This window comes from Trichomycterus rosablanca, chromosome 20 (genome assembly GCF_030014385.1).
Source record: "Trichomycterus rosablanca isolate fTriRos1 chromosome 20, fTriRos1.hap1, whole genome shotgun sequence".
NCBI lineage: Eukaryota > Metazoa > Chordata > Actinopteri > Siluriformes > Trichomycteridae > Trichomycterus > Trichomycterus rosablanca.
Window position 1 is genome coordinate 238,595 of NC_086007.1, and position 13,312 is coordinate 251,906.

At 46.8% G+C, this 13,312-nt stretch overlaps 1 protein-coding gene across 3 annotated transcripts in view; it reads left to right on the forward strand.

Annotated features, from left to right (window-relative positions):
- The window catches only part of chd7 (chromodomain helicase DNA binding protein 7), a 90,026-nt gene that overhangs the window by 58,401 nt on the left and 18,313 nt on the right, over positions 1-13,312 (forward strand). For all 3 annotated transcript variants that reach the window (XM_063016656.1, XM_063016654.1, XM_063016655.1), the window contains exons 16-22: positions 2,993-3,188; positions 4,632-4,799; positions 7,078-7,257; positions 8,369-8,479; positions 9,242-9,447; positions 9,571-9,770; positions 9,956-10,115. In XM_063016656.1, coding sequence (XP_062872726.1) covers positions 2,993-3,188; positions 4,632-4,799; positions 7,078-7,257; positions 8,369-8,479; positions 9,242-9,447; positions 9,571-9,770; positions 9,956-10,115 — 1,221 coding nt within the window. The remainder of the gene's footprint in view (positions 1-2,992; positions 3,189-4,631; positions 4,800-7,077; positions 7,258-8,368; positions 8,480-9,241; positions 9,448-9,570; positions 9,771-9,955; positions 10,116-13,312) is intronic.

A 13,312-nucleotide genomic window follows, 5' to 3' on the forward strand; every position in this document is an offset into this window, starting at 1 on the left:
TGTGTGTGTGTGTGTAGTATATAGTAGTGTGTAACTCAGTGTGTGTGTAGTATATAGTAGTGTGTAACTCAGTGTGTGTGTAGTATATAGTAGTGTGTAACTCAGTGTGTGTGTGTAGTATATAGTAGTGTGTAACTGTGTGTGTGTAGTATATAGTAGTGTGTAACTCAGTGTGTGTGTAGTATATAGTAGTGTGTAACTCAGTGTGTGTGTAGTATATAGTAGTGTGTAACTCAGTGTGTGTGTAGTATATAGTAGTGTGTAACTCAGTGTGTGTGTAGTATATAGTAGTGTGTATTTCAGTGTGTGTGTGTGTGTGTGTAGTATATAGTAGTGTGTATTTCTGTGTGTGTGTGTAGTATATAGTAGTGTGTAACTCAGTGTGTGTGTGGTATATAGTAGTGTGTAACTCTGTGTGTGTGTGTGTGTGTAGTATATAGTAGTGTGTAACTCAGTGTGTGTGTGTGTAGTATATAGTAGTGTGTAACTCAGTGTGTGTGTAGTATATAGTAGTGTGTAACTCAGTGTTTGTGTAGTATATAGTAGTGTGTAACTCAGTGTGTGTGTGTGTGTAGTATATAGTAGTGTGTAACTCAGTGTGTGTGTGTAGTATATAGTAGTGTGTAACTCAGTGTTTGTGTAGTATATAGTAGTGTGTAACTCAGTGTGTGTGTGTGTGTGTAGTATATAGTAGTGTGTAACTCAGTGTGTGTGTAGTATATAGTAGTGTGTAACTTGTGTGTGTGTGTGTGTGTGTAGTATATAGTAGTGTGTAACTCAGTGTGTGTGTGTGTGTGTAGTATATAGTAGTGTGTAACTCAGTGTGTGTGTAGTATATAGTAGTGTGTAACTCAGTGTGTGTGTAGTATATAGTAGTGTGTAACTCAGTGTGTGTGTAGTATATAGTAGTGTGTAACTCAGTGTGTGTGTAGTATATAGTAGTGTGTAACTCAGTGTGTGTGTGTGTGTAGTATATAGTAGTGTGTAACTCAGTGTGTGTGTAGTATATAGTAGTGTGTAACTCAGTGTGTGTGTAGTATATAGTAGTGTGTAACTCAGTGTGTGTGTGTGTGTGTAGTATATAGTAGTGTGTAACTCAGTGTGTGTGTAGTATATAGTAGTGTGTAACTCAGTGTGTGTGTAGTATATAGTAGTGTGTAACTCAGTGTGTGTGTAGTATATAGTAGTGTGTAACTCAGTGTGTGTGTGTAGTATATAGTAGTGTGTAACTCAGTGTTTGTGTAGTATATAGTAGTGTGTAACTCAGTGTGTGTGTGTAGTATATAGTAGTGTGTAACTCAGTGTGTGTGTGTGTAGTATATAGTAGTGTGTAACTCAGTGTGTGTGTAGTATATAGTAGTGTGTAACTCAGTGTGTGTGTAGTATATAGTAGTGTGTAACTCAGTGTGTGTGTGTGTGTAGTATATAGTAGTGTGTAACTCAGTGTGTGTGTAGTATATAGTAGTGTGTAACTCAGTGTGTGTGTAGTATATAGTAGTGTGTAACTCAGTGTGTGTGTGTGTGTGTGTAGTATATAGTAGTGTGTAACTCAGTGTTTGTGTAGTATATAGTAGTGTGTAACTCAGTGTGTGTAGTATATAGTAGTGTGTAACTCAGTGTGTGTGTGTGTGTAGTATATAGTAGTGTGTAACTCAGTGTGTGTGTGTGTGTGTAGTATATAGTAGTGTGTAACTCAGTGTGTGTGTAGTATATAGTAGTGTGTAACTCAGTGTGTGTGTAGTATATAGTAGTGTGTAACTCAGTGTGTGTGTAGTATATAGTAGTGTGTAACTCAGTGTGTGTAGTATATAGTAGTGTGTAACTCAGTGTGTGCTGTAGTATATAGTAGCTGTGTAACTTCAGTGTGTGGCGTGTGTAGTATAAGTAGTGTGTAACTCAGTGTAGTGTGTGTGTGTAAGTATATAGTAGTGTGTAACTCAGATGTGGTGTAGTATATCGTAGTGTGTAATCCGTGTGGCTGGTGTGTAGCTATCTAGTAGTGTGCTAACTCAGATACTGTCTCGCAGTGTGTGTGTGTGTGTGTAGTATATAGTAGTGTGTAACTCAGTGTGTGTGTGTGTAGTATATAGTAGTGTGTAACTCAGTGTGTGTAGTATATAGTAGTGTGTAACTCAGTGTGTGTGTAGTATATAGTAGTGTGTAACTCAGTGTGTGTAGTATATAGTAGTGTGTAACTCAGTGTGTGTGTAGTATATAGTAGTGTGTATTTCAGTGTGTGTGTGTGTGTGTGTAGTATATAGTAGTGTGTAACTCAGTGTGTGTGTGTGTGTGTGTGTAGTATATAGTAGTGTGTATTTCAGTGTGTGTGTGTGTGTGTGTGTAGTATATAGTAGTGTGTAACTCAGTGTGTGTGTGTGTAGTATATAGTAGTGTGTATTTCAGTGTGTGTGTGTGTAGTATATAGTAGTGTGTAACTCAGTGTGTGTGTGTGTAGTATATAGTAGTGTGTATTTCAGTGTGTGTGTGTGTGTGTGTAGTATATAGTAGTGTGTAACTCAGTGTGTGTGTGTGTGTGTGTAGTATATAGTAGTGTGTAACTCAGTGTGTGTGTGTGTAGTATATAGTAGTGTGTATTTCAGTGTGTGTGTGTGTAGTATATAGTAGTGTGTATTTCAGTGTGTGTGTGTGTGTGTAGTGTATATAGTAGTGTGTAACTCAGTGTGTGTGTAGTATATAGTAGTGTGTATTTCAGTGTGTGTGTGTGTGTGTGTGTAGTATATAGTAGTGTGTAACTCAGTGTGTGTGTGTGTAGTATATAGTAGTGTGTATTTCAGTGTGTGTGTGTGTAGTATATAGTAGTGTGTATTTCAGTGTGTGTGTGTGTGTGTAGTGTATATAGTAGTGTGTAACTCAGTGTGTGTGTAGTATATAGTAGTGTGTAACTCAGTGTGTGTGTGTGTAGTATATAGTAGTGTGTATTTCAGTGTGTGTGTGTAGTGTGTAACTCAGTGTGTGTGTGTGTGTGTGACAGGTACCCGTATGAGCGTATCGATGGCAGAGTGAGGGGGAACCTTCGACAGGCAGCTATTGACCGTTTCTCCCGCCCTGATTCGGACCGGTTTGTGTTCCTGCTGTGTACCCGCGCCGGAGGTTTGGGCATCAACCTCACCGCCGCTGATACCTGCATCATCTTCGACTCGGACTGGAACCCTCAGAACGACCTGCAGGTACGAACAGCCCACGCCTTATACAGGTGAGGGAGCTCCCCCAACCAGGAACTCCCAAAATCTCCACCTCAGATACAGGGTTCCAAACTGCTCACCCCTCAGTATTGGTTAGTACAGCAGGATGTGATTCTTTGTGTGAGCTTCTGAGGCTCTGAGGAGGTTGGTGTGGAGTTGTGGTGCTGCTGAGCATCATGGGAAACTGTTGTACCCAACAATAGCTCAGTGGGGCAGCAGTTCCAGCTGAGTGGGTTTGTGGAATGTGACTGAAGGACTGAGGCTGAGAAAACGAAACCCATCTGAACCCGTGTTCATCTTCTCATGGTGGAACGTTCAGGTGTGCCAGTACAGACCTTCTGCAGAGAAAAGGAAACTCTACACATTTCTATTTGGTGTGTTCCCAGTTCAGACCCTGTGCTGTAGAGCAGAGTTACTGGTCCCCAGTTCAGACCCTGTGCTGTAGAGCAGAGTTACTGGTTCCCAGTTCAGACCCTTTGCTGTAGAGCACAGTTACTGGTTCCCAGTTCAGACCCTGTGCTGTAGAGCAGAGTTACTGGTCCCCAGTTCAGACCCTGTGCTGTAGAGCAGAGTTACTGGTCCCCAGTTCAGACCCTGTGCTGTAGAGCAGAGTTACTGGTCCCAGTTCAGACCCTGTGCTGTAGAGCAGAGTTACTGGTCCCCAGTTCAGACCCTGTGCTGTAGAGCAGTGTTACTGGTCCCCAGTTCAGACCTTGTGCTGTAGAGCAGAGTTACTGGTTCCCAGTTCAGACCCTTTGCTGTAGAGCAGAGTTACTGGTTCCCAGTTCAGACCCTGTGCTGTAGAGCAGAGTTACTGGTCCCCAGTTCAGACCCTGTGCTGTAGAGCAGTGTTACTGGTCCCCAGTTCAGACCCTGTGCTGTAGAGCAGTGTTACTGGTCCCCAGTTCAGACCTTGTGCTGTAGAGCAGAGTTACTGGTCCCCAGTTCAGACCCTGTGCTGTAGAGCAGTGTTACTGGTCCCCAGTTCAGACCTTGTGCTGTAGAGCAGAGTTACTGGTTCCCAGTTCAGACCCTTTGCTGTAGAGCAGAGTTACTGGTTCCCAGTTCAGACCCTGTGCTGTAGAGCAGAGTTACTGGTCCCCAGTTCAGACCCTGTGCTGTAGAGCAGTGTTACTGGTCCCCAGTTCAGACCCTGTGCTGTAGAGCAGAGTTACTGGTTCCCAGTTCAGACCCTTTGCTGTAGAGCAGAGTTACTGGTTCCCAGTTCAGACCCTGTGCTGTAGAGCAGAGTTATTGGTTCCCAGTTCAGACCCTTTGCTGTAGAGCAGAGTTACTGGTTCCCAGTTCAGACCCTGTGCTGTAGAGCAGTGTTACTGGTCCCCAGTTCAGACCCTGTGCTGTAGAGCAGAGTTACTGGTTCCCAGTGGGTGATTGATGTGTTTCTGACTGGTTTCTCTGTTCTCTCAGGCTCAGGCTCGATGCCACAGGATCGGACAGAGCAAGGCCGTGAAGATCTACCGTCTGATCACCAGGAACTCGTACGAGAGGGAGATGTTCGACAAGGCCAGTCTCAAACTGGGACTGGATAAAGCCGTGCTGCAGTCCATGAGCGGGAGAGAGAACGCCGCCAACGGGGTACAGAGCACCACTACCTTCTTACTAGGGCTGGGCGATATGGATCAAAAATTATATCTCGATATTTTTTTCTGAATGGCGATATACGATATATATCTCGATATTTTTATCCCATACACTTCTGAGACAAAGCTACATGTTCCAATTTTTTTTACAGGCACTTTTATTAATATTCATGCTGGGGAAGCTTCACACAAGAATTATTTTTCCTTAAAAAAAAAAAAAAAAAGCTATTCTAAGAAAGAAAAAAGTTGTTTTCTAAGGCATCTCCGGTCGTCTAATGTGAATTACAAATATATTGTCTGGCCCTTTAAGAATGTTAAGTGTACTATAGGGCGCAGGGAGCGAGTGTGTAGGGAAGATGTCGGAATGACGGTTTCCGGCTGAGCTTGTGTGACATTAAAAGTAAAACCCCATTAAAGTAAACCCCTCGTTAACCCCCCACCCTGTATAGAACTCAGTTCTGTAATACAGGCAGAACTAATCGTTCATGTTACTGTGTAACTATTACAACATTTAATGCATTTTAATCCGTTCTTCTTCATGCACTTTATTATTATTTAACTGCTTTATTTGTTGTTTAATTGCTGTTTGCTCCTTGTTTACTGCAGAGTTAGTTCATGCAATTTAATAATGTTTGGTTGTTTATTGGCCGACAACAAGAAATAATATAATAGAAGATAAATAAATAAATGACGTGTCGGACGTCGGGCGATCGTCCAGTATAAACTAACACAACCACGTACAACATCCAGTACAGAAATCACTCCCATAATGTTTGTTTTTTACAGATAGAGCAAATATATGCACATCACATATACAAACACAAGAGTCAGAACAACAGGAGACGCACCGTTACGTTATTATTACTTTCTCAACACTTAATGTGAAGTAAATACGTGCATGTCAGCGCCTGCATGCGCTTGTGTTGGTTTTTAAAACAAATAACGACTCGTTTTCTTGTTTTTTAACTTTGGGATTTGAAGTGAAAACGAATGAAGGTACACGGAGCTGGAACCTTTTATCTGGACTTGTTTTCGGCATTCTCTACAGAATACATTATTCTGCTGCTCATCTGATACTTTGAATTCGAACCGTCTCCAAATAATTACAAAATTAGTCATTATTATTCTTTTTAGTAAGCAGCTCCTCTTCGATAGCTCCTGTCACGTCTTTATCCGTCTCCATGCTATCGCTGCCTGCAGGACTTACTGGTGAAGCGGTGGGGAGGGGGGAGTTCTGTTCAGTGAGGGAGAGGGGCGGGGCAGTGAGGGAGAGGGGCGGGGCAGTGAGGGAGAGGGGCGGGGCGAGTTGTGTTCAGTGAGGGAGAGGGGCGGGGCAGTGAGGGAGAGGGGCGGGGCGAGTTGTGTTCAGTGAGGGAGAGGGGCGGGGCAGTGAGGGAGAGGGGCGGGGCAGTGAGGGAGAGGGGCGGGGCAGTGAGGGAGGGGGGCGGGGCAGTGAGGGAGAGGGGCGGGGCAGTGAGGGAGAGGGGCGGGGCAGTGAGGGAGAGGGGCGGGGCAGTGAGGGAGAGGGGAGAGGGGCGGGGCAGTGAGGGAGAGGGGCGGGGCAGTGAGGGAGAGGGGCGGGGCAGGTGAACATGTGCAGAGACAAACTAGGAGAAGAGAAAGACGAACTGTCGGATCTAACTGGAACGTTACATCTACAGTATATCGATATATATATTTTTATCAACCGCTTTATCCTGGTCAGGGTCGTGGTGGGCCTGGTCAGAGCACCAGTCCCTTGCAGGGCCTTAGACATATCCAGTCATGTCTGTGTAAATGATGCACCACTGAGATTCGAACCCAGTGGTGTGCTGAAACGCTCCTGCACTCACCATCATAACCTGCAGGACTCACACAGGTTGGCGTGTCGGACAGGGTTTCTCTTCACCTGTAACAGTGACCCCTGCTGTCTGCTCAGGGCAAATTCATCGTACTGGAGGAACACGCAGCGTAGCAGGACGGGTGGGGTGCTAGTTTGTGACTCTTCCTGGTCAGCATATGTGTGGTTTAAGTCGCACGAATTGTATAAGGGAACTGAAAATAACTAAATTAGGCGGCAGACTAAATTTATTAGCCAATCAGGGTTCAGTAAAGGCAAAGCTTGAACTCGGTACTGGGACCAAATCGATTTTTAAACCCGCTACACACTGGGCATCATTCTAAGGTTCTGAGCAGGTCCAGTCTGAACCCTGAGCCTGTTCCTCTGGTGTGGTGCTGGATCAGCTGAAGGTGTGAGATGTTCTCCTGGATTAATGATGTTCTGATGGTTTCAGGTGCAGCAGCTCGGTAAGAAAGAGATCGAGGATCTGCTGCGTAAGGGAGCGTACGGAGCTCTGATGGACGAGGAGGACGAGGGTTCCAAATTCTGTGAGGAGGACATCGATCAGATCCTCCAGAGACGCACACAGACCATCACCATCGAGTCTGAGGGCAAGGGCTCCACCTTCGCCAAGGTACACACACACACACGCCAATACACACTCTCACACACATACACACACCAGTATACTCTCACACACACACACCAGTATACTCTCTCTCTCACACACACACACGCCAATACACACTCTCACACACATACACACACCAGTATACTCTCACACACACACACCAGTATACTCTCTCTCTCACACACACACACACACACACACACACCCCAATACACACTCTCACACACACACACGCCAATACACACTCTCACACACACACACACACACACACACACACACGCCAATACACACTCTCACACACACACACACGCCAATACACACTCTCACACACACACACACGCCAATACACACACTCTCACTTACACATGCCAAAACACACTCACACACTCTCACACACACACACACACTTACACACAGACTATCACCATCGAGTCTGAGGGCAAGGGCTCCACCTTCACCAAGGTACACACACACACACACGCCAATACACACTCTCTCACACACACACACACACACACACACACACACACACACACACACACACACACACACACACACACACACACACACACTTACACACAGACTATCACCATCGAGTCTGAGGGCAAGGGCTCCACCTTCACCAAGGTACACACACACACACACGCCAATACACACTCTCACACACACACACACACACACACACACACACTTACACACAGACTATCACCATCGAGTCTGAGGGCAAGGGCTCCACCTTTGCCAAGGTTACCAACGTTCCACTCTTCCATACTGTACTTTAGATAGAGACCACACACACACACACTCTAAAATACGCACACTTAGACACAGACTCACACTCACATGCACTGAACATGCAGCTTTACTGTAAATTATTAAATAACAGATTTAATCATTCTCTTGAAGTTAAATTTTTGCATGGTTTTGTTTTTACTGCTCTGATGGTCCTGAATTATAATTATAATAATAATAATGTAATACAGTCTAAGCTACTGATGGTCGAGGGTCCTACAGTGGCAGCCTGGCAGAACCCTCTGATCTCTGGTGCATTACTTTAACCTCTGACCTCCCGCTGCCCTACATGATGCCCTTCATTGTTTTTTGCCCTCACTAGGCGAGTTTTGTGGCCTCAGGGAACAGGACTGATATTTCTCTGGAGGATCCAGATTTCTGGCAGAAATGGGCGAAGAAGGCAGAGCTGGACCTCGACGAGATCAACGGCAGGGTAAGATCACGGATCTGCTTCAGCCTGACTGATCCTGCACATCAGCGCTGGATAATAAACACCATGATAACGGGTCACAGCTCAGTTAAGTGTTGAGAGAGCGCGGCATTACGAGATCAGGGTGTTTAGGAGCCGATTATGGGGTAGAAGGCGACGCCCCTGTGCTGTCACTCCTCATAAATATTAAATCTGAGCATAATTAAGCAGCTTTATTTCCCTCAGGCTAACGGAGCGGAGAATGTTCTCATAATTGAGCAAAGCCAGAATCACTTAAACTCTCATCAGAGCGTTTCCTTTTGTTTCTGTAATTAGTCGTGTTCTGATCTGTACACTCCTGAGATTTGGGTTCTCTGAGGGGTGAGTCGAGCGCCCGCGGAAATCAAACCCATCTTCTGCTTCTGTCCTGAAGAAGCTCCAACTGAAAGAGCCGTCATAAATACAGACTTATTTTCTTTACTGTGTTTATTACATCACACTAATTTAAACCCCTTGTTTTAATTGTCAGTTTTATGATTTTTATTGGAATATCTTAAATATATAATCCAGGTTCAAATCTCTTTTTTTTTTTTTTTTTTTTTTTATATAAATTTGATTGGCTAGACGGGCATTTACTCGTCATGATTGGCTCTATTCTTGAGGGGAGGGTGTAACTTAACACCCAATGGGAGGTGCACTAGCCAGCGAGCTCTCGGTGCAGGTCCCAAGCCCGGATACCATGCTGTAGGTTCAGTAATCAGACGGTTTGGTTTTTGTTTCCCTCAGAACACGTTAGTGATCGACACGCCCCGGGTCAGGAAGCAGACGAGGCACTACAGCTCCATAAAGGAGGACGAGATGATGGAATACTCGGAGTTGGAGAGCGATTCTGAAGATAAACCCGTTCAGAAATCACGCCGCCCTCAGGACCGGGCTCACGGTTACCCACGCAGCGAGTGTTTCAGGGTGGAGAAGAACCTGCTGGTGTACGGGTCAGTCCTCATTTACCTCATTATCTTTCTGACCTCCTCTCTTGACTGCTTTTACGTTTCTGGAATGTTTCTGTGGGGATTTGTGTCTGTGTAGTCGTGTCATTTGTGTCTCGTGTCGTGTAGTTGGGGACGTTGGAAGGACATCCTGTCCCACGGGCGTTTCAAGCGGCCCCTGAACGAGCGGGACGTGGAGATTATCTGTCGGGCCCTGCTGGCGTACTGCCTGCTGCACTACAGAGGAGACGAGAACATCAAGAGCTTCGTCTGGGACCTGATCACCCCCACCGAGGACGGCCAGAGCCGTACCCTCACCAACCACTCAGGTACCAGCGGCTCAGACCGTGCTCACCCTACAGTCATCAGATCAGACTTACACCAGGAAATAAACAGGCGTGGTCAGGGCCGTGGGGGCCGTTTCTGTGGTGTGGAACCAGGGTTCTAAGGAGCGGGATGATTGGGGTGGTGATGGTGTGATGGATCATGACTTGTGTTGTTGATGTTTGTTCAGGTCTCTCTGCTCCTGTACCGCGAGGTCGTAAAGGAAAGAAGGGAAAGTTAACGACCGCTCAGCCCAACATGCCTCAAGCTGATTGGTTGGCGGATTGTAACCCGGACGTCCTGCTGCAGGAGGACAGCTACAAACGGCACCTCAAACACCACTGCAACAAGTACGTTCTCCTCCATCTACACCACACACACCACTGTAACCAGTACGTTCTCCTCCATCTACACCTCACACACCACTGTGACCAGTACGTTCTCCTCCATCTACACCTCACACACCACTGCAACAAGTACGTTCTCCTCCATCTACACCTCACACACCACTGTAACCAGTACGTTCTCCTCCATCTACACCTCACACACCACTGTAACCAGTACGTTCTCCTCCATCTACACCTCACACACCACTGTAACCAGTACGTTCTCCTCCATCTACACCTCACACACCACTGCAACAAGTACGTTCTCCTCCATCTACACCTCACACACCACTGCAACAAGTACGTTCTCCTCCATCTACACCTCACACACCACTGTAACCAGTACGTTCTCCTCCATCTACACCTCACACACCACTGCAACAAGTACGTTCTCCTCCATCTACACCTCACACACCACTGTAACCAGTACGTTCTCCTCCATCTACACCTCACACACCACTGTAACCAGTACGTTCTCCTCCATCTACACCTCACACACCACTGTAACCAGTACGTTCTCCTCCATCTACACCTCACACACCACTGCAACAAGTACGTTCTCCTCCATCTACACCTCACACACCACTGTAACCAGTACGTTCTCCTCCATCTACACCTCACACACCACTGTAACCAGTACGTTCTCCTCCATCTACACCTCACACACCACTGTAACCAGTACGTTCTCCTCCATCTACACCTCACACACCACTGTAACCAGTACGTTCTCCTCCATCTACACCTCACACACCACTGTAACCAGTACGTTCTCCTCCATCTACACCTCACACACCACTGCAACAAGTACGTTCTCCTCCATCTACACCTCACACACCACTGCAACAAGTACGTTCTCCTCCATCTACACCTCACACACCACTGTAACCAGTACGTTCTCCTCCATCTACACCTCACACACCACTGCAACAAGTACGTTCTCCTCCATCTACACCTCACACACCACTGTAACCAGTACGTTCTCCTCCATCTACACCTCACACACCACTGTAACCAGTACGTTCTCCTCCATCTACACCTCACACACCACTGTAACCAGTACGTTCTCCTCCATCTACACCTCACACACCACTGTAACCAGTACGTTCTCCTCCATCTACACCTCACACACCACTGTAACCAGTACGTTCTCCTCCATCTACACCTCACACACCACTGTAACCAGTACGTTCTCCTCCATCTACACCTCACACACCACTGTAACCAGTACGTTCTCCTCCATCTACACCTCACACACCACTGTAACCAGTACGTTCTCCTCCATCTACACCTCACACACCACTGTAACCAGTACGTTCTCCTCCATCTACACCTCACACACCACTGTAACCAGTACGTTCTCCTCCATCTACACCTCACACACCACTGTAACCAGTACGTTCTCCTCCATCTACACCTCACACACCACTGTAACCAGTACGTTCTCCTCCATCTACACCTCACACACCACTGTAACCAGTACGTTCTCCTCCATCTACACCTCACACACCACTGTAACCAGTACGTTCTCCTCCATCTACACCTCACACACCACTGTAACCAGTACGTTCTCCTCCATCTACACCTCACACACCACTGTAACCAGTACGTTCTCCTCCATCTACACCTCACACACCACTGTGACCAGTACGTTCTCCTCCATCTACACCTCACACACCACTGTAACCAGTACGTTCTCCTCCATCTACACCACACACACCACTGTAACCAGTACGTTCTCCTCCATCTACACCTCACACACCACTGTGACCAGTACGTTCTCCTCCATCTACACCTCACACACCACTGTGACCAGTACGTTCTCCTCCATCTACACCTCACACACCACTGTAACCAGTACGTTCTCCTCCATCTACACCTCACACACCACTGTAACCAGTACGTTCTCCTCCATCTACACCTCACACACCACTGTGACCAGTACGTTCTCCTCCATCTACACCTCACACACCACTGTGACCAGTACGTTCTCCTCCATCTACACCTCACACACCACTGTGACCAGTACGTTCTCCTCCATCTACACCTCACACACCACTGTGACCAGTACGTTCTCCTCCATCTACACCTCACACACCACTGTGACCAGTACGTTCTCCTCCATCTACACCTCACACACCACTGTAACCAGTACGTTCTCCTCCATCTACACCTCACACACCACTGTGACCAGTACGTTCTCCTCCATCTACACCTCACACACCACTGTGACCAGTACGTTCTCCTCCATCTACACCTCACACACCACTGTGACCAGTACGTTCTCCTCCATCTACACCTCACACACCACTGTGACCAGTACGTTCTCCTCCATCTACACCTCACACACCACTGTGACCAGTACGTTCTCCTCCATCTACACCTCACACACCACTGTGACCAGTACGTTCTCCTCCATCTACACCTCACACACCACTGTGACCAGTACGTTCTCCTCCATCTACACCTCACACACCACTGTGACCAGTACGTTCTCCTCCATCTACACCTCACACACCACTGTGACCAGTACGTTCTCCTCCATCTACACCTCACACACCACTGTGACCAGTACGTTCTCCTCCATCTACACCTCACACACCACTGTAACCAGTACGTTCTCCTCCATCTACACCTCACACACCACTGTAACCAGTACGTTCTCCTCCATCTACACCTCACACACCACTGTAACCAGTACGTTCTCCTCCATCTACACCTCACACACCACTGTGACCAGTACGTTCTCCTCCATCTACACCTCACACACCACTGTGACCAGTACGTTCTCCTCCATCTACACCTCACACACCACTGTGACCAGTACGTTCTCCTCCATCTACACCTCACACACCACTGTGACCAGTACGTTCTCCTCCATCTACACCTCACACACCACTGTGACCAGTACGTTCTCCTCCATCTACACCTCACACACCACTGTAACCAGTACGTTCTCCTCCATCTACACCTCACACACCACTGTGACCAGTACGTTCTCCTCCATCTACACCTCACACACCACTGTAACCAGTACGTTCTCCTCCATCTACACCTCACACACCACTGTAACCAGTACGTTCTCCTCCATCTACACCTCACACACCACTGTGAAATACGTCACTTGTTGAACCATCAGTGTTTGAAGTGAACGTGTTTAGGAG